The sequence below is a fragment of the Dunckerocampus dactyliophorus genome, chromosome 7 (assembly GCF_027744805.1).
Source record: "Dunckerocampus dactyliophorus isolate RoL2022-P2 chromosome 7, RoL_Ddac_1.1, whole genome shotgun sequence".
NCBI classification, from domain to species: domain Eukaryota; kingdom Metazoa; phylum Chordata; class Actinopteri; order Syngnathiformes; family Syngnathidae; genus Dunckerocampus; species Dunckerocampus dactyliophorus.
This window is the reverse complement of record NC_072825.1, coordinates 20,293,756-20,315,828: the sequence shown is the minus strand read 5'-3', so window position 1 is coordinate 20,315,828 and position 22,073 is coordinate 20,293,756. Positions and strand designations below refer to the sequence as shown.

The window sequence follows — 22,073 nt, the reverse complement described above, 5'->3', positions numbered from 1 at the left end:
TTGTGAATAGAGGCGTGATGCTTTTCATTTAGAGTCTGGCCTTTCCATCTTAACGTTTCAACACAGTGCAACTCAAACAGACTATATTAACCTGTCCGGTTAGGAAGCACTAGCGAGTATGAATGAATTGTAACTGCTGTTGTGGAAATGTGACAGATAACGGGTGGAAAGTACATGCAGTGAGTGAGCCATCCCATTTTAAGGGATGGGTTATATGCAGGCACTGGCGGTTCTGGATTGAATGACCCCCTGACAGCCTAGACCAATGGACACCAACCTTTTTGAGACCAAGATCCCTGGTCTCGGCCGTGAACCCGCACAAGACCTACATAGCGAGCGGCGTCATCGCGGCTCAAAGATTTTTTTGGAGGTGCACGTCTGTGGAGTTATATTTGTGCCTTAACTTTGAGGTCGCAAAGGCAGACTTTGAGCCCTATTAACATGCAATAATTACTGTTGTGTGCGCAAGCACATCGCTTCAGCGCTCTGTCACTTCCTCACGCCTTCCTCTCTCGTTCGGCCTTTTTGCTAGCACAAGGGGGCGAGTGGGTGTGCTAGCATACCTGCGGCCCGGTTTTGGGGACTGGGCTACTTGCTGTGGCTCACGGATTGCTGCCTGGATAGTGGCGAGGCGTACGGGCGTGTTCAGTGGACAAAATGTGTGCCTGTTGGTCACCATCCGGGAGATGAGGCACTATTATGATAATACATTTTTTTCAAAATGTTCTCGAGATCCCAAAGATCGACTAGTAGCTGACGATCGACAGGTTGGTGACCCCTGGCCTAGACGCTGTGGCTTAAAACTCTCAGTCAAGAAAACATATAATCCCCAGTTAGCCTATAGCCACCAAGTAACGATAGCTTTTTTGATCACATCCATTCCATAATGTGGGTACATAAAGTGTGTACATAAAGTGATGCTATAGCTCCATAACTTAATCCTTGGCCCATTTCTCCTTTTATTCTTTCCTCTTCTTTTTAAGTTGTGAACCTGATGACTTTCTCTTTTCCATGTTTCATTGACAAAAATTACCAACACATCTCCCACCATCACTCAACAAGCAGTCAAGGCTAAACCAAGTCATACTGACTCACAATGCACTCCTTTTTATTTAACATTTTGTACTGAAATAACATTTGTTTGAGACTCTTGGTGTGCAATATAATGAATATAAAATACCATAATTTCTGGTGTATAAGCCGCTACTTTTTTTCTGAAACTTTGAACTCTGTCCACATCATAAAATGGCATATTGTGGCGCGCACGAGTCCATGAGGACCACAAAGCTGTTTATCATGAGCTATGAAAGATCTCATGACGAGCTTGTCAACCCCTTGGAAATTGCAGGAAGTCATTACTCAATATAACAGTCTGACTCATGGCGTCATCTTACAAAGAACAACTTTATTCCCACAATATCACAACTTTTTCCACAACCTGATTTTCCAAAAATTGCAACTTTATTCTTTGTGTTGTTACTAACATTGTGAAAATTATTGTGGAAGTTTTTTTTTTCCTTTTTTTTTTGTCATAATCTTACAATATTTTCATGTCAACATTATGACTTTATTCTAATATTTCGACTTTATTCTCATAAAATTGCTGCTGTTTTTCAATTTTTCTTGTAATTTTCGTTTCATTTTTTTCATTTTTTTTCTGCTGCTGTTTTTTTTTTTTAAATTTTCTAAGAGTTTTCTTCTTGAAAATGTTCTTGCCGTAATTATGACTTTATTCCCATAATATTTATTACTTTATTCTGGTAACATACAACTTTTTCCGCACCTTCATTGGCAAACAATGAAAACCTTATTTGTTGTTTGCTTTCTTTCTCATAATATCTTTTTTCTTTAATATTTAAAATTTATGTTAGTAAAATGATATTTTTCTGCGTAATATTGCGATGTTGTTCATGTAAAATTATGACTTTTTCTTGTTAGATGACAACTTTTTTTTCCATAATATTTTGACTTTATTTTTGTAAAATTACAGCAGATTTTTTCCATTTTTGCTGTTGGGTTTTTTTTGGTTTTCGTTTTCTTGTTTAATTGTATTTTTAAAATGTGGCGATGGTCGGTAAAAAAACAGCCCCGGGCCGCAAGTGGCCCCCAAGCTATACTTTGAACACCCGTGACTTACCCGGTACATGTAGTACTGTTATTCTTGTGCTGGCAGCGTGATTGTAGTTAGTGGTCTGTCTAATGCCCCCCTGTTCATTTCACTTTGTGACAAGACAGAGAGAAATGGCCTCTAAAATCACCCAGGCTTCGCAGGCCGCACTTACACTCATGTCTGATATCAAGTAGGGTGCCACCCTGGTGTAATGGCAAGTGTGTTTATGTTTTTCAGGGGGACGCGAGGAGCGTGCCTGTTACTCAGAGGAGCAGGAAGAACACCGGTTTTCCAACATAGAGGAGTCTGAGGACGATGATGACAACGACGATGACGATGACGAAGACGAGGAAGAGGAATCGCACGATGACCCTCCTTCCTCTTGTTCGTCCGACACCCATGTATCGACGGGGGGTCGTTCCAAATGCAGCGGGCTCTCTCGGCAGTGTACTCCGGAGCCTGAGCGCGCAGGTCCAAGTCCCAGTCCCGGCTTGGAGGCCTCCCAAAGGGGGGCTTGGCACAGTAGACGTGCCGCCTCACCGGGCAGCAGGAAAGCACTGTTCTCCCGGCGGAGCTGGAAGGCTTCACCGAGAACCTTCTCCCCCAGCAGTGAGAGCTGTTCCCCCAGTCACAGTCTGTCCCCGCGCCTGGAGCTGTCCTCACCCGTCCAGAGTCTGTCCCCCAGGACAGAGCTACCCTCGCCCGGCCGACAAGTGTCACCGTCCCCTGAAAGAGGACCCTCTCCTGTCAGACCCGTCTCGCCTCTTCGTCCCATCTTGTCAGGCTGCTACAGGTTATCACAAGCTAGGACACCACCCTTGCCGGTTGCAGTTCAGCAGAGGACGCTTGGATATCTTCCCTGGGAACACCTCAGTACAAAGGGTAGCTATGTGAAAGTGGTAAGTCAGCTTCTGGATTTTAAAACGCAGTGGAACCTTGGTTAGCGATATTAACCAGTTCCAGAAAATACACCCGATGTCCTATGAAAAAAAATAGCATTTTCAAGGATGTCTCCACGGACTCTCCAAATCGAGCGCGCATGCACAGTGTCAGATTTTTGCATCGCTAAAATACAGGTTTTGTAACATTGCTAGCCTATGGGCCAAATACTATCAAAGATCATTGTTAAGTCTTACTTGTGAAATGTTATTCCCTTGGATTTGGTTTTCAGCACATGAATGAGGCGTCTTCTCCGCTCCGACTCTTGCCACATCCAATATGGCGGCGACGTTGACGTACGGCTCAGCGCTACATGCGGCGTCTACACATATTTGTCTATGAGCTAACCCGCTCACCATTAGCGGTGTTTTGACAACCCACCACGTCCTGCCACGGCGAACACGCTTAAGCAAAACATCGGCACAAGTACAGTATATGCTGCGTGTTGACTGTTATGGCGACAGCAATGTTGCTTGTGCCGCTTAAGGGGCCATATCGGCTTTCATTACAGGGAAAAAAAACCGATACCGATATTACATTTTTATGCCAGTATCGGGCCAATAATATTGGTGGGCCGATATTATCGGACATCCCTAGGTTTGTGTGTTGCTAAGACGTTTCCCTTGTTTCTGTGTTGAATTTACTGGAAGGTTCGTCACTGTTCTGCTGCTATGATGTCACACTGTTTGTGGAATTTATGCTGCACAGCCTCACTGTAAACGCTAACCAAATTGGGGTGTAGCGTACTGAACCAAACTATCAGAAAGGCATTTACTTGTTTAAATGACTGGTGCACAAATCAATTAATGGAGAAACCGCTGTAAGAGACTACTATTTCTTTCTTGTGCCTTTTTTAAACAGACAGACAGGCACTGCAAACAAATGAAATACAACCCATGCAATATGAATTCTTCATAGGAAAATAAATCTAAACGAGGTCCTCTGCAGTGGAACGTAAGATAAGATAATAATTTAAAGCCACACTGTGGGGAAGCTATAAACTTCATGAGCCCTCGTAAAGCCTTATGGTTGACAGTTTTTAGGCAGGTCTCTCATAACTTCGAGCTTCCTGTGTTTTTTTTTTTTTTGTGTAGAGCCCTGACAAATTACTTTAAATGTATAATTGTTGGCGATACTGTGTGTCAATACCAGGAAATGCCATAGCAAAATGCCACAACATATGGGATTCTCACCCTGGTTTAATACATAACAGCACATCATAGCAATGTGCAGATGCATTACAAATCCACTATGCCCCCTAGGGGCCGTGCATGGTATAAGGCATGACAGCAATCTGATTGGATGCTAAAATAGGTTTGTGCAGAAAAAAACATTTTAATAGCTCAGTACGTGCTGCGATTTTGAGTGGTTTAAAGAAGCATCATAATTTTTTTTAATGTACATACAGTTGCATGAACCTTGTCTGTCATCAGTCACACAATGATGAATTCTGTGCTCCCTCTACAGGACAGAAGTGGTACTGCAGGGCAAGGACAAATATTGTCAGAAACCTTGTTTCCGCCTGCTTTTCGTCTCTCCACATGTGAGAGTTACCCCGGCCAGCAAGCAGCAGCAGACAACATCTTCAGCCATCTTCCCATGCACTCCCAACAAGCCAAGGTCCCCTATCTGATGATTCCCATCGGAGGAATTCAAATGGTACAAGCCAGGCCGCGGTCCAATCCTTCCACCCCCTTGTCCCCCATGTCTCCTTCTATGGAGGGGCCCTCACCGGCCAGGTTTGACTCATACTGGGGCGGGACCCCAGGACCTCAAGGGAGTAGGACTCCTGGAAGTGACTGGTCAGACTTCCAGACGGCAGGAGCCAGCCAGTCAGGACAGTGCAGCGTCAGTGCACAAGCGCTAACTTCCAAACTGGAATTGGAGACGACAGACTCAAAGCAATATGGCAGCTCACAAAGCTCCGCCCGCACGTGTCGGCGCACTACTGAGACGAGCGAGCGTTGCGTCAAAGACGGACGCTCTGAGTCGTCGTTCAGTTCAGCAGCCCCTGTATCCCTGCGGCTGATTGGACGGCAGCCAGAGGGGGAGGAGCCACCTTGTGGAAGTGAGCAGGTGAAGGGAGGAAGTAGAGTAGACACAGCAAGAACAGACCAGAGCACCTAATAGCGTCAACACTTTGATGCATCTCCAATTTGCTTTATCAGTCGTGACACAATTTGCTTTCTTTTTTATACCATTTTCAAAACAATTGTTAACTTAAATGTTTGGCAATATTCAGGTTTGTCATTTTAAAAATGCACTTTTTTTCGTTGTGAAAATAATGTTTCTGTAAATGTATATATGAAAATGATATATAAATATAAAGTTCCCGTATCTGTATCGATACTGGTAATCTTACTGTCTGTTTGAATATGTGTCAAGGTAATATGAGCATTTGTAAATGACCAAAATCTTTAATCAAGAATTACATTTTTGTTTATCTTTTCCAGTATTACTCCAATTGTAGTTACTTGTGCCTTTTCTGTCCAGGTTTGTGTTTTGAGCTGTATAGTACAGATAGAAAATGAGAAGGCTGTGAAACTTTATATTGGATTTTTGTGTCGTTACGGAAGATTTATATTCGGTGTTCTGTTTTTGTTCTTAATACTGTTGCTTTAATTCCAGGGTAACCAAGAGTCACATTAATGATATTTTGAAGGAGCAGCAGAAAGCCGTCAAAGGAAATGCACTGAAGTTCTATTTTTTATTGTAAGAGACTTTGGATGAGGTATGTCTTTACAGGGACGAGCGCTCCTTATTTATTGCTATTTGATGACAATGACCGTTGTTTCAAAGTTGTTGTTTTATTTTTTACTCTTTGTTATTGGAGAAAACATGTTTTCTTTTCTTACTATTTTCCATGATGTCCATGTGATTTGAACTGGTGAACAAAGATGAGGGATTGACTGGTACCGACGGATCAAGTGCCCTGCAAATTTCTCACACAACCAAATTTGCAGTCATTGGGGAAAAAATACAAATAAAAAAACATTGCACCAAACAGGCTTGGGGTTGTGCCTTTTTATGCATTTAGTGTTTAAAATATTAGTTTTTTACCTTTTTGGAATTTTGGCCAAAGTGTCTGTTAGAGCATCTCTGAGAGAGTGAGGAGAGTTTGCATGTTCTCGCTGTGCTCCAGCTCACCCATCACCCCAATGAGGATACGTGATATGGAAAAAGGATGGATGGATGTTTAACTTGCAATTACACAAGGCACGCCTACGTGTGGCTCTGTCAACGGGCACGCAGATGGAACCACGTGACACTGCGCAATACGTACCCGGAACGCAATCTGTTCAACTGGGTTCTACGCATGTGCAGAACGCGTCTACATCAGGTCGGCCTATTTTTCGACAGTCACATGTTAGGCATGTGTAATCTACGCCATCCATCGATCTATTTCACTGCAGCAAGCAATATACGTCCCCCCTCCACAACGTTATTAAGATAGGTAGAAATTTGAGAAATAACAACATCATCAATCTTTTTTTTCTTATATCCATGGTGCAAGTGGACAATTTATAAACCCTCTTTTCTTTGTTCCATAAATTATTTAACGTTATTTTTCGCCACTTGCTAGGAAGATATGTTTGGATGGATGGTATTTCCCCGTTTAGAAAAAAACTGAAAAAGCTGAATCCTCTAGATTAATTAATCATTTCACTCTACTTACGGTTGTTTTCATTGAAATATAACTGCATTTTATGTGTTTATGTATAACCGGATATGACGTTTACGTCGGCGCTACGTGCATTGCGTAAGATTTTACGTAGCTCAGTCTTGGTGGATGTCGTAGGCCGATTGAAACATCCCCATGCTAAAGAAGTATTTTAACAAGAGTTACTTATAAAATAAGCTCCCAATATATTACATATTTGGAGTATGGTTATTGACCGTTTATGTTCTTACGTTAAAAAAATAATAACAACCACAGCACGTGACGTCGCAGAAGCTAAAGGAGGAAGTGACGTAATCCTTGCGCATGAGCGGGACCGATTGCGTTCCGGGTACGTATTGCGCAGTGACATCCACGTAAGTCCATTATCTTCAGTTTCTGAGAAGTGGAATTACTTCTGCAAGTCATTATGGAGTAGACAACAAAATATCAAGAGAATGTCGACTGATGTGAGTCATGTCAGTCCAAATATTCAGATATTATGTTGGCTTGTCGTCAAAGCTCACTTATGGTCACGAGGCGTGGTGGGTCGGCGACGTCACCGCTGTATTGGCAGGCTACACGGCAACTACAAGCTGGCGTTTTCAGAGTTTTCAAAAAATACGTTTCAGGTGACCCAGAACGCCGTCCCGTATGGATGAGAGGTTGAAACGATCAAATACTTCACCGTTTTAGCCTGAAAATTGTTCGGTGTGGGTGAGAGGCTGAAATGATAAAATACTTTGCCGTTTTGACCTGACAAGGTTTCCATGTGGATAGCCCCTAGTCAATAATTACATGCATTTCTGCTTGTTATTTTACAAAGAAAGAGCAACTAAACATAAGTAGTCAGATTCCGTTGTCAAAAACAAATGAAAAAAAAAGATTTGGTTGTCAGAATTTGTGGACAGTTGACTATTCATAGTAGTGATGTTCGATTATGGATATGCACACTAATGAAACCATATTAACGTCTTATTTTTTTAATTTTTGTAAACTTAATTCCGGTGCCCAATTATACTATAGGGCAGGGTTGTCTGGGGGGGCCATTTGACGTCCGCGGCTGTTTTTTTTACAGCGGGAAAACAAGAGTAGGAGGTGGGGAGGAGAGGAGGAGAGAGAAAGCTAAATTGTAGCTGTATGATACAACCCAGACAGAGCGTGTGATTAAAGTTTATGAAGAGTTAATAGGCCTGCTTAATTCTACACCACTCACAGAACACTACCTCTTTTAGAAGAGTCTAACGACGACTATTTGTCCTTTTTTCCAATATCTCCTCCTCCAACTCCACCACAACGACGTATGCTCGACCACTCCTCTTCAAAGGTAAATAACATTTATCATTACGTATTATTATATCATTTTTATTATTGTTTTTTTCATTAATTATCCTCATTTAATATTACTACTGCATCCAAACTCATATTTACTGACATACAGTACACATATACAGACCCTTTCCAAAAAATTAGAATGTCATGGAAAAGTTGTTTAATTTCCATAATTCCATTCAAAAAGTTAAACTTTCATAGATTATAGATTCAGGGCCCACAATTTAAACGATTTCAAGTGTTTATTTGTTTATTTTTACATAATTTGGGCTTCCAGCTCATTAAACCCACGAAAACAGGAATTCAAAAAATTGGAATACTGTGAAGAAATCAGCCCAAATTTTGCAGGGCATGAATGTTTTAAACTGAGTGTCACGCACTAATCATCTACTAAACTCAAATCACCTGCACAGGCTTCCCCAGGTGTCATTAAATTGCTTCAGTTTGGTTCAATTGTCTCATTTCGGTTCAATATGGGGAAGACTGCAGACATGACAACTGGCCAGAAGACCATCATTGATACCCTCCATAGGATGGGTAAGTCACAAAAGTTCATAGCTAAGGAGGCTGGTTGTTCACAGAGTGCTGTGTCCAAGCATATCAATGGAAAGTCTAGAGGAAGGGCAAAATGTGGCAGGAGAAGATGCACCAGCAAAAGAGATGACCGTGGGCTTCAGCGGATTATCAAACTGGGAAGATTCAAGAATCTGGCAGAGATCCAGAAAGAGTGGAATGAGGCGGGAGTCACAGCTTCAAAAAACACCACATTCAGACGCATCCGGGAGATGGGCTACAATTGTCGGGTTCCTCGGGTCAAGCCACTTCTGAACCTGAGCCAATGTAGGAAGCGTCTCCACTGGGCCAAGGAGAAGAAGGACTGGACTGTTGGCCAGTGGTCCAAGGTCCTCTTTTCCGATGAAAGTAAAGTGTGCCTTTCATTTGGGAATCAAGGTCCAAGGGTTTGGAGGAAGACGGGTGAGGAACAGAACCCAAGCTGCCTGAGGTCCAGTGTGAAATATCCACAGTCTGTCATGATTTGGGGTGCAATGTCCGGTGCAGGTGTTGGTAAACTCTGCTTTCTTAAATCCAAGGTCACTACAACAGTCTACCAGAATGTTTTAGAGGACTTCATGATTCCTTCTGCTGAGGATCTGTATGGAGATGCAGATTTCATCTTCCAGCAGGACCTGGCCCCTGCCCATACCGCCACAAGCACCAAAACCTGGTTTGATGCCCATGCCATCACAGTGCTTGACTGGCCAGCCAACTCACCGGACCTAAACCCCATTGAGAATCTATGGGGTATTCTCAAGAGGAAAATGAGGGGCACCAGACCCAACAACAAAGAGCTGACAGCAAGCATCAAGGAAATCTGGGCTTCCATAACTCCCAGGCAATGCCACAGGCTGATTGCTTCAATGCCACGTGGCATCGAGACAGTGATTAAGGCAAAGGGATTCCCAACCAAGTATTGAAGATTGACATATCGTTTTGAAAGTACCATATTTTGATTGATTTGATGTGATCCTAATTTCTTTCTTTTTTTTCCTGCAAAAACTGAGAAGTAAATGGGGATTTCTTCACAGTATTCAAATTTTTTGAATTCCTGTTTTCGTGGGTTTTATGAGCTGGAAGCCCAAATTACGTAAAAATAAACAAATAAACACTTGAAATCGTTTAAATTGTGGGCCCTGAATTTATAATCTATGAAAGTTAAATTTTTTTGAATGGAGTTATGGAAATTAAACAACTTTTCCATGACATTCTAATTTTTTGGAAAGGGTCTGTATGTATATGTATACAAGTACATCTAGTACCTATATCATTGGTAATATTACCTTTTCCCCTACTTAACAATTCGACATAAGAACGGTCGTCTGGAACCAATTGTGTTCGTTAGTTGGGGACTTAGTGTAATGAGAAAAAAGTAATCTAACAGGAAAAAGAAATCATTTTACGAGAATAACATTGTAATATTATGCTGAGAAATAATGTGATTTTAGTAACATGAAGTTGCAATATTAAAGAAAAAGGACATTATTTTTTTAAAGTTGTAATATTGTGAGAAACGAACCAAACAACAAATAAGGTTGTAATTTTTGAAAAATTACGATGTGTAAAAAGTAATGAGAAAAAAGTCAAAATATTATGGGAATAAAGTCAGATTTAGGACAAGAAAATTTACAAGAAGAAAGTTCGAATATTTGGAAATATTTAAAAAAAAAACCCAGCAGAAATGGAAAAAAACCAAAAGAATACAAAAAAATAAAAAGAAAATGAACAAAGGAAAAATTTAAAAAGAGCAGTAATTTCATGAGAATAAAATTGAAATAATACTGATCTAAAAAAATGTAACATGGCAAAAAACTTCACAAGCATAACTTTGTAACACTATGAGGAAAAAAAATTATTTTCACAACATTGTTGGCAATATCAGTCACAAAACAAAGAATACATTTTAAAGTTGTGATATTACGGGAATAAAGTCACAATGTTATGAAAAAATGACAACAAGACAGTTAAAGTAAAGATGAAAAACAGCAAAAATGGAAAAAGGAGTAGAAGCATAATTTAATGAAAGAATCATTGTCAAGGTAACACACACTGTAGCAAAAACCGAGCATGACCACTAGAGGTCCTCGTTTAGTCACTTACCTAAAGCAGCTGGTGGGTGGTCGTCTCCTAGAAAGCACCGCAAGTGGTTGTCATCGTTGGGGCGGTTCAAGTAGGTTACCAGAGCAATTGTTGTATATAACCTAAGGGAGTCGTTTACACTGCACATTTTAAATCTAAAAACTGTCGTTGTGCTCGCTTGTTCACATGACAATGGCGTTTTGAAGCCCAATCAAAGCCTTTTGAAAATGGCCACTGTGTTTCTGCCTTTTCAGTGGAATGACGGGCATGTCGCCTTTTGATAAGTGTGTGAGGCATGTTATAGGCCTTAAGATTGCATTATATTTCTATGCCTTTTTCATTCTATACAATGACAATAAAAAAGATGAGGCTATTGGAACTGAATCTAATCCAGGGGTGTCTAAAGTGTCGCCTAGAGGCCATTTACGGCCCACAGCTGTTTTTTTAATGGCCCTTGGCACATTCTAAAAATAAAATAAAAACAGGACAACTAAAAAAAAAAAAAACAGCAAGCAGCAAATACAGGCGCAAAGAAGAGTAATTTTGCGATAATAACAAAATACGAGGAGAATAAAGTTAGAATAATAAGAGATAAAAGTGGTAATCCTATGTAATTTTACAGGAATAAAGTCGCAATATTATGAGAAAAAAATATTTTATAAGCATAAAGCTGAAACATTAAAGAAAAAAGGAACGTTAATTTTGTAATATGTTGTAATATGAAAAAACACAAAATGAATAGATGTGCAGTTAGGTTGGGAAAAATATTACGAGAATAAAGTCAAACTATTTTTGAGATAATGTCATAAAATTCATACAAAAGATTCACGAGAATAAAGTTGAAATATGTGTAAACATTTCTTTAAATGCAAAAATGACCATAAAAGTGTACTGTAAGGAGAAACAGTTTAGATTAATAATACGCTACGAAAAGGAAGTAACAGTCACTTTTATTGTAAATCAGAGGAGATGTCAACCTCAAGTTAGGAGGGGTAGTTTGGGGGGGGCAATCCTGTGTGTTGCACGTTGGCACGAAGACGCAGCAGCGTAGCCCCGGCTTTTTGCTTTTTGTCAACAGCGGATATTTTTATAAAATGTATGAACATTTGAGGTTGGTCTCGGAATAGAACCCATGCAAATAGTGGAGATTTGCAGCACAGTTATCCCTCGTTACAGTACATCGTGGTTCGAACACCGCGCCCACACTCCATGGCGGTTTTTCAAACGTTGATTAATTCATTAATGGTTGCTGTTTTGGGGTTGAATATGGTCTATTATTAGTTTAAAAAATGCATATGTAAGCAAATTGTACATATGTATGGCCTAAATTAACCATTTTGAAGCATAAAAATGGCTAAATGAATCTAGAAGATACAAATATAAGGCATTCAAAAGATGTGATATAAAGTGTAATGCAGTGTCTGTGACTTATTTTGTGCGACTTTAAGAAGCGGAACCTGAGAAGTGACGTCAGCTAGCTAGAGTTGACTGTTAGCTAAGTGCTAGCAGCAGGTTAGCAGTGTATAGAGTGGGCGACAGCAGCTGCTGTGTGAATGTTCACTGCATGTGTTCTCTGGTTAATGAAGCGATTGAAGTGCATCGTGAGTCTCTCCTTGACCACAAACTGCGGCGGTAGAGTAGTATTCTACACTGGTCTGTAGGTGACAGTAGCGTTACATTGATGAGACAATAGCCACCAGGAAGTATGCTGTCAGTACTAATGTGTGAGTCTATCTTATTTATGTCTAAGATGGCTTATTATCTATTATTATGTGTACTATATTGGATAACACAAGGGTAAAGGTAAATATAGGGGTGTTATTTTATGTCTACATGGCTCTAGTAATGGTAAAACCCATATTCAGAAGATCATAAATATATTTTCTATGCTCTAAATATGGAAATATTCCTTTGATTAATATTTAACGATTTTATTAATATTGAGAAAATTTACTTATCCTGGTCAGGTCTGGAACCAATTCACCGTGATAAACGAGGGATCACTGTATACAGTATCAACTTGTGTTGATATCGTGAAGGCTTTCTTTTCACAAAAAAAGACTGCATTCAATCACTTTACTGTGAGTTACTGTGGAAAGCATAACCCATCAGAATTCCATTGGGAAGGGGTGAACATTTTCCTCTTAACATAAGGATGTGTGGAATGTGTGACATGGCCACGTAGCGTCATGACTGCACAGATTTGGCAACACATCCTTGCTTCAGAGGTTACAAGTTCAGTTCCCTCAGGAGTGCAGATGTGCTGCTCTCCACAGGCATCCCATCACTTAAGCAGCTCTTCGGCTTGCATGCAATAGTATAGAATAAAAATAAAAATAAAAAGTATGGAAGCAGGTGTTCAATGCAACCTTCTGGTTGAGCATGTTTTGCAAAGCGCTTGATATCATGTCAGGTCATAGCAGGAGTCTCACAACTGGGCCATACTCAGTGGTGATGCTGGATGAGCTTTACGTAACCTTCTCCTTGTGGTTCCTGTGGACAGACAAGCACCATGATCATTATGAGATTTACAAAGAATAGTTATGTGTTCAGCCAGACCTTGCATACAATAAGGGAGTTTTCTTTTTCTAAAATCATCACCAACTGTAGTAACAGCGCTTGTGTACTTTTTGCTACAGCTAACAGATTAACAAAGAAGAGATCATCTGCACAGGTGTCAAACTCAAGGCCCGGGGGCCTGTATTGTGACACCTGTAGAGTTTGTGTGGGAGCTATAAAGTACTTTAAAGGGCTTATTTTGTTTTCAAAAATGTATCGTTCCTCTCATTCCACAAAAAGAACGACAACATACAACGTTGTCTACTGACATTGCAAATACACATTACAATTTTTACACCAAGGGAAATATTGCAGTATATTATTTTCACCCGAGTTTAATGCAAAAATAATAATAAAATTGCAACTTTATTTTTCTGTTTCTCAATATGTTAAAGGCACATACAATTGTATGGGTGCTCACCACTAATGAATGATGAAATGATGATGAAATTGGCTGTGCAGTACGACGGTGATGAAGACGTGTATGGCACAGCGCGAGCTGATGCCTTCAACTTTAAAAACGTGCGGATACAGTGCCTCTGATGTCCTTCCGTCATTCACTCCATAATGGAGACTTACTGCGGCAAAATGTGTTCCTTATCCAGAAGTTCCTTCCGCTGTAGTATCATTACCTTTTCCTGCTTCTCCTTTCCTGTGGATGTGGCGCCACCAGCAGGAGGTACAAGGTGGCACATCGGGGAAGCGTGTGCGTGGGCTTCCCTGCATGCCTTGTGTTAATGTTGATTGTGAGACAGTGATTCGAGTCGATGACCCTGTTTTTTTTGTGCATTGTGGGTGAATGTTTGCTAAGCTACACGAGCAAATACAATAGCACTTCCTTAAAGCAACCTGAAGCTTAGAGACAATCTTGTGCGCCACAAGTTCGCCACAGTACGCTGTTATAATGCATTCATGTACTATGCTGACATTTTACTGTCACATATTTGTATTACTGTTATAAGGTAAATGAGATGGTTTCCTGCAAAAACAAATAGGTTAAAAGGTCAAATCTAATTATACATGCAACAAAACAAATCAGTTGAAAAGTAATTACTAATGACTGTTATGTTATTCATTACAAGAGATTTGCTTATTTGTGTCATTTAAAGGAAACACCCCTGATGCATCACATCCGCATCACTGCAAACGACTAACATGCATTGTGTTCAATTAATAACTAGCGTCAATCACAACTGATTATCGTCTTTATGAAGGCGGAATTTTTTGATACAACTCTTGTATTGGATCATATGAGATTGTTACAATTAAGTGGCTGTTACGCAATCTAAAACTGGACTTGTGATTCTAGACGTAAAAAGGAGAGATTTGTCACGCACCAGGTATCAAGACAAAGCGTCAAGTCAAACATGCAATGAATCAACAGTTTACACACATTTAGGTAGCCCACGAAGGCTCCATGGCACCCAACTGTGGGTGGAGCCTTTGTTGTGACATCATAGGGAGACCATATAAAAGAGTCACACAAACACAAGAGCAGCATAGTGACAACACAGCGATGACCACACAGCTCAGTGCAGCTCTAGACAATATGTCATCTCACGTCACTGTTTTACTTCTCATCACGCTTTGGGCATCTATGCAAGGTGGTGAGTGCACGTTTAGCATTCTCTTTTATGTGTACAATATATTAGTTCATTTAGGCTCTGGAAGGATGTACTCTACATGACCTGCACTGCATCCACCCAAGTGTGTCACTTATGACGGACAAAGTTCAGTGCTACACTTGTGTATTTCTTTTTTAAGTGGCGGTTGCTTGGCATAAATTGTGACTCACCAATGGCATGTACAGTACGTCTTCATGCTATACACGCTGTGTGCAAGCATGTTTTGGCAGGCTAAGGAGCACAGGAACCATTTCTCAAACAAGCTCATCCAATGACCCAACGCTGAGTCATTTTTTGAACAAGTTGTGTAAAAATAGAATCATTTCTTTAGTGAGCACCTAAGAGTAGATGGAACACAACACTCTGTTTGCAATATGACTATTTAAAGCAGAGGTGTCCAAAGTGCGGCCCGGGGGCCATTTATGGCCCGTGACTGTTTTTTTTATTGGCCCACGGCACATTCTAAAAATACGATTAAACAATAAAATAAATTTAAAAAAAAACAATAAAAAAAATTTTTTAAAAAGAAGTAATTTTACAAAAATAAAGACAAAATATTAAGGTAAAGTCATTATATTAACAGAAAAAAATAGCATGAAGTTGAAATATTACAGGAAAAAAGTTGTAATATAAAAAACAAACCAAGCTAAGAATTAAGTTGAAACTTTAGGAAAATTAGGTTGGGTAAATGCTATAAGGTTATGATAATAAAGTGAAAATATTATAAGAATAAGTTATATTAGTATGAGAAAAAAGGTACAAGTAGAACATTGAAATATTTGCAAACATAAAAAAAAACAGCCAAAAAGTAATATGAGGAGAAACCGAAACCGAATTACAATAATATTAATAATACGCTTTGAAAAAAAAAAAAAAAAAAAAAGTAAAAGCGGCCACCTGCATCTTTTGATTTTTAAGTATGCGGCCCTCAGTGAAAATAGTTTGGACACCCCTGATTTAAAGACTTTCATTTACTTTGAGGGCTTAATGACCTATGAGAGCACATAAACCGGGTTTGATTTCTGACATTAATGGTTTTATAAAAAATAATAATAATTCCTCCATAAAATTATTTTAATACATTTTTTTCCTGTGGTATCTTTGTAAAAAATTTAACTCACATTACAATTACTTTTGTCATATATATTTTATTTTATTTTTAGAAGTTTTTCATTATTGTCAACTTGATTCTTTAATTGGCTATGAGAAAACACATTTAAGTAACAAATATAGTTCCTTGTACTATAAATGGCTACTTAATTAGCTTAATTATACCTGTTTTGTCTGTGTGTGTGTGCAATAACAGTGTTTTTGAAATTTAACCATCATAGCAACCAACTGACGTTTTTGCACACTTAATACTTTATTGCATACATCAGCTGTCTATCAGTTTCATGCTTTTACTGTATTATTTCATGTATGTACAGTATATGCGACAATACTAGTAGGTGACCATTCGGCACCCATGCAGAGAAAGGCAGTCAAGGTCGGTTTTATATAACAGCATACATTTTTGCTGGATTTTTCCTAAATGTGTAGCTTCTTGTCACTAACAGGCTCAGGGGTCCCGCTGATGAAGACCCAGGAAGTGCAAGCTAGTAATGACGTCCCGCTGCCGAGGATGAGGAGCAAACGCTGTGCATGCAGCAGTGTGCTCGACTCTGAGTGCCATTACTTCTGCCACCTGGACATCATCTGGGTCAATACGGCCAGGTGAGCATGGGCAAATCATTTTAACATCAAGAAATACACATATATGTTATCACGGTATATTAAATGTAGTAGAATGCAACATATGAAATGGACTTTGTCTTTGTGCAGTAAAACAACAATTTATGGCCTCGGTGGTGCTTTGTCACGACGACGAAGATCCGCAGGCAGGTGTACTTGTGAAAACCTGGATGACCTAACCTGTGCCAGCTTCTGCCATCACAAGTGAGTACAAAACAAATCAGATAATATCAAGCATTAATTAAAGGCCACTCTGAGGTTTGTGAGCTTGCTTGTGTTGTTTGCAAAGGTAAACACTATTTTCCAGCGTGGATACCAAGGAGTGGCACTTTGAATTCTCATCCTTTCTTGGCCTATTAATAGCCAGTCTTACTGTGCTCTCTACTTGCCCTGCAGGTCGGGATCATCAAAATAAAACAGCTGAGGTCACACAGGGAGGAGATTTATATAAAGTTGACTCAGCTAAGTGTGTCAAATATGTAGGCGTTCGGAGCAGATGTGTCAAGCACTGTGTGGCAATGTTCAAGAAATAGCATCACATACTTGAAACAAGTAAGAGTGGCAGCATCTTTTTTTCATGATGTACACAAACATCTGCTGGCGAGTGGACTGTTTGAGGTTCATTTTAAGAATTTTAATCTGTATTTCATACAGGGGAACCTTACTAACACTGACAATGTTTTCCAGTAATGAGAAGTCTTATTCATTACTTTACTTTATGTTACAACGTTGTTACCGTTACTGACAGCGAAATGTGTCACGTTATTATGCACTGATATCTATGTCAGCCAACCAGATGTCACTGAAGCCGCCATTGTTCACTACCACTACACAGGAAGCTAGCTCACGAGATCTCGTGACACATCTCTCAAGATTAAAACGTGGCAAGATTTCTTGTTCAGAAAATATAATAATAAAATAATTAATTAATCACACGATATCACACGATAAATACAAATGAACTCAATAATTTTGCCGGTTTCCATATATTGCCATGTGCATGCGTGTCTGTTTTCATCGTCTCTCTCCTCCAAACTGGCAGGAAGAGAACAAAGGTGTTCCATAGGACAATAGCTTGAACAGGGTGAGACCTCTTGTCAGTCATACAGTCGCTTTGTCTCTGTGGGAGGAGGCGGGGCTGCTAGCATACACACACACACACACAGAGTACAGAAAGTAAGTCTCGTGAGGAGCAATGCAAGGTAACGGAGTAGAAATTAGGAGGGAAAAAGATGATTGCTCCGCAAAATGCAAAAGCCCCCGTGTGGAAATGTGCCGACTTGAAACCGAATGAGGAAGGTGAGTCCATCAATACAGTTGGACTGACGGACTTACAGTACATATCAGAACATATCCACCCGACCTAGTTTTGCCATCTGGGAGAAAAACTACACATCGAGATGCAGAGCCTTATTCCCAGCAGTCAACTCTCACTGAGATGTTTGATCAGCAAAGTAAAAAGAAACGAAACAACGCAAAATGATGTGCGTTCATAGAAAGTGTACTTTGCTACATCGCAAAAGAAGTGCTGTTCTTTAGTACAGCTGAATAACATCGGACCCTCACTTTATCACAGTTTTTAAAAAATGAATGAATTAATAAATGATTGTTGTTTTGTGGTTGAATATGGCCTATTATTAGTACAAAAAAATGCATATTTAAATACGTTTAGATACACCAATATCAAATTTACTCGCGAGGACACTAAAGAGAACCAACTAGCCTTCTTAGATTGCAAGGTAATTATAGGAGAGGACAGACGGCTACTTACAGAGGTCTTTAGAAAGGCCACACACACTGACCAATACCTGCTTTTTGAATCAAACCATCCACTACAACATAAACTGGGGGTTATTAGGACCCTCCAACATAGAGCGGAACAAATACCAACTAGTGCTGAGGGAAAGAAAAAAAGAGACACAACATGTCCAGAGAGCGCTCTCAACCTGTGGGTACCCACGGTGGGCTTTTAACAAATGTCAAAAGAAGAGAGTAGGGAAAGAAACCCAAAAGCCCACAGAAGCAAAAAGGAGAGGAGTTGTAGTCCCTTATGTAGTGGGGGTCTTCAAAAAACTCCAGAGGATCTTATGGCAACACAAAATTCCTACCTATTTCAAACCAGTAAATACCCTGAGACAAAAATTAGTGCATCCTAAAGACAAGGCTCCAAATCAAAAACAGAGCAATGTGGTCTATTCCATTCACTGTAAAAATGAGGAATGCAAAGAGCACTACATTGGGGAAACTAAGCAAATGCTCCAAAATAGGCTTTATCAACATCGCAGGGACAATTCTAGTGGTCCTCAATCAGCAGTACATCTACACCTTAAAGCTACCAATCACTCTTTTCAGGACAGCGATGTAAAGATTTTGGCCAAAGAAAACAGATGGTTTGAAAGAGGAGTAAAGGAAGCTATTTTTGTCAAACAACAGAACCTATCATTGAATCGGAATGGTGGTTTGAGGTTTAATTTGGACCCTGTGTTCAGCAGGTTACTGAGACCAAAACCCACAGCTCTTAGTTTTGCAAATGAGGTGGAGCCAGGGCCGAGCCAGAACAATAGATGCTAACGAGCCAGTATCAGAGTCGTTCATACCCAACTCAGGGAGCGACACTTCCCTTTTATCGGAGGTGTTAATAGCAGGAGAGGATTATACCACTACTCCGCCCAGGTTTAGTGTAAGGCACCAATAGGAGGAGGGTGCTGGCACACCAATTCCGCCCACTCTTACTGTATTTAAGGCCTAGGCTACCAGCACTTATTAGTTCGCTGACGAAGCTCTTCGGATGAGGAGCGAAACGTCTGACACCTTCTTCACAGAAGTACAGATGACGTCTCAAGAAGCCTTTCCCTCGATGGACAACTCCTGTACGACTGAGAGCCTACACAGACGCACTACAGAGCAATGTCGCCACCTATAGGAAGAGTATTAATACTATATGTAATATTAAGAGACGACAGCTTGCTGCGGATTAAAAGCGCAATATTAACACCCCCACCAGTTGAAAATCCCTGCTTTAGATGCTCACAGAGCTGAAGTCACGCATGATGGCGGTTCAACCTCATGCGTGACTTTGAAGGCATATTTCCCTCAGAAATTGTACCGTTAGAAGAATTCAACTGTCATAACTTCTATCTTATTGTTTGCAGCCTTGAAAATCACATTCCTAAAGAGAGAATTCAACCCACTTAGCATCTTGAGGTGATTTTTCAAGTAACAATATCAAAGCCTATTTCCAAGAAGAGTATAAGCTTTAAAGCAGTTGCTTATTTTTTTTCCCCACAGGGGTGCAGTGAGGAGGTCCAAAACTGATTGAGAAGGAAAGAAAAGGCTCAGAGAGAGAAGACATGCCAAACATCCACCAAACAGCACAAAAAAACAATGACGCTCCTTCGATGGCAAGGCAAGCTGACAGATGCGTCTGTGCAGGGGGGCTGATGGACCATAAAGACGTGCGTCCATTCTGGAAACGTGTGAAAGGAGCAAAAAGACAGAGGTCTGCTAACACACCATGCAAAAAGAGCGCTTTGCCTCCAGTTGTCAAAGTGTTGCCGAAATCCTTTTGTCACTTGAACGAGAGAGCGGGCACAGTAATGAGTGAGCGGACAGAATAGCACAGAGCAGTGATTCCTGACATTTACTCTCTTTTTTTCTGTAAGTAGTTCTCTTGCCTGCTCAGGTGGTGCATGATGGAACAGGTGTCATCAACACTGAATGGACAGAAGACATCAAAATGGGAACTGGCCCTTTTATATTTCTGTTCTGCCCAAAGGCCTAAAAGTTACATAACAGGGACAAACTTCCATAGTTTCACTTCCTGTCCCAATACTTTTGCCCATACTAATTGAGCCAATCTGTAGGCTTGCTCTCTTTTGTCTACCGAAATAAACAGGCACCCTGATGCATGTTGTGGCTGCTTGTTTTGTCAACTTTGACCTTTACTGTTTGCTTTAGGAACATGTACTGCATCAGTGAACAAAATCACCTACAGGGTCCCATAGGACTTCATGGGGGACGAGCAAACACATCTGTGACTTCAAAAGGAGGCCCGGGATGGATGAATGATCCAGGAATGCACGCATGAATCAATAATAAGTTGACTTGCTATTCAGAGCCAGTGCAGACGCTGTTATCACAAGGATCCCAGCAAAGAATGCATGGTTTAGTAACATTGCTTAAGGGGTTGAAAGGGAGGCACAAAACGGCCCGTAGCCCTGCGATATGCTTGCACTGCGCAAGCGGACAAGCTGAGCCTGCAGAAAAATAAAAGGTGATTCAGCTAATGAATGCGGAAGACAACAACTAACCTGCTTTTGCTGTTTGACCAAATAACTCTTACTAAATGTCGGCTAGTGGCTCATAGTACAGTCGGTGTTCCTGCTTCATTGCACAACTTACAATGCACAAATTCTCAGTCATGTTGTTAATGTAACATTTAGGGAAACAGGGCTAGGAATAATAAACATACATGCTAATGTCAGTTTACCCCGTCACTGTGCTGTTTTAGCTCCAGACACTGCAATGTTGTACTCCATAGTCTTTTCATATTTCTGTCATTTTTCTTGCTGACCTCAGTCTCCTGTTGGATACAGTTCATTTTCTTTACATCCAGCAGCCACATTGCTTAGCATGTCTTGCTACGTCCGATACGCTCGATGTGGTGTGGTTTTACAGTTTCCATGGTACTATTTTAACTGCCCCAAAGTGAGGGAAATTGAGCTGAGTAGTGCCAGTAGAAAAGCTGCAATATTGATTCGTATGCAAGAAACAAATCCCCAAATCAGCACCTTTATCCAGATCCTCACTAAAATGTAATAGCTCCTTCTTTGGTCCATGCGCTACCCCTCTGCAAAGTTTGTGGAAATGTATTTTGCGTGTTTTGTGTAATTCTGCTAACTGTATCTGTCAAAAGCAAAACCACTTTTGCTTCATGATATTGCTTCACCCTGCCTAGCATATCCACTAAATGATGGTATGGTTTATTTGTTTCAGACATGCTTACCAATTACATTAAGGAACAATACTGTACGTGGTTACATGTCTACATGTCTTCATTTTACCCCTTATCCATGTCTATATCCGACGATTCATACACATCTTAACTTTCACATGCTGGCACTTTTATTTCACCTGCTTGCATTTTTATCTTTTACATTTTCTGCACTTCCTGTGTGAAAAGAGAAGAAGGTGTAAAAAAACATGAAGAAGCAAACTGGTGTTGAAATAAGGACACTATCAACCTTGTGCAGTCAAAAAGAAAAGGAAGACATAAAATATTATAAAAATGTAATAAAAGTGATAAAATAGGAATAAGTTGCCATAATAATAAGTAGAATTAAGTTAAATATATACAGTGTATACTATGCTGGAGTAAATCTTTTGACAGAATACGTAGGAAGAGAAGAGATCAAAACCACAATGGGTTTCCACCCTGACAAGTCATGAGAAATAGTCTGAGTTAAATAGTTAGTAAATAGTTAAA

At 40.2% G+C, this 22,073-nt stretch overlaps 2 protein-coding genes across 7 annotated transcripts in view; both read left to right on the top strand.

Annotated features, from left to right (window-relative positions):
- Positions 1-6,053, top strand: part of LOC129184715 (transcription factor HIVEP3) — a 71,301-nt gene extending 65,248 nt beyond the window's left edge. For all 6 annotated transcript variants that reach the window (XM_054780925.1, XM_054780930.1, XM_054780924.1 and 3 more), the window contains 2 exons: positions 2,348-3,009; positions 4,517-6,053. In XM_054780925.1, coding sequence (XP_054636900.1) covers positions 2,348-3,009; positions 4,517-5,176 — 1,322 coding nt within the window. In that variant the 3' untranslated portion in view covers positions 5,177-6,053. The remainder of the gene's footprint in view (positions 1-2,347; positions 3,010-4,516) is intronic.
- Positions 6,054-6,918: 865 nt separating this feature from the next.
- LOC129185582 (endothelin-2) lies at positions 6,919-20,536 on the top strand. Its single transcript, XM_054782833.1, has 5 exons — positions 6,919-7,059; positions 16,414-16,570; positions 16,679-16,792; positions 19,741-19,792; positions 19,877-20,536. Exons 1-4 carry the CDS (start codon positions 7,035-7,037, stop codon positions 19,781-19,783), a joined length of 339 nt encoding a protein of 112 aa, XP_054638808.1. The 5' UTR covers positions 6,919-7,034; the 3' UTR covers positions 19,784-19,792; positions 19,877-20,536.
- Positions 20,537-22,073: the final 1,537 nt, after the last annotated feature.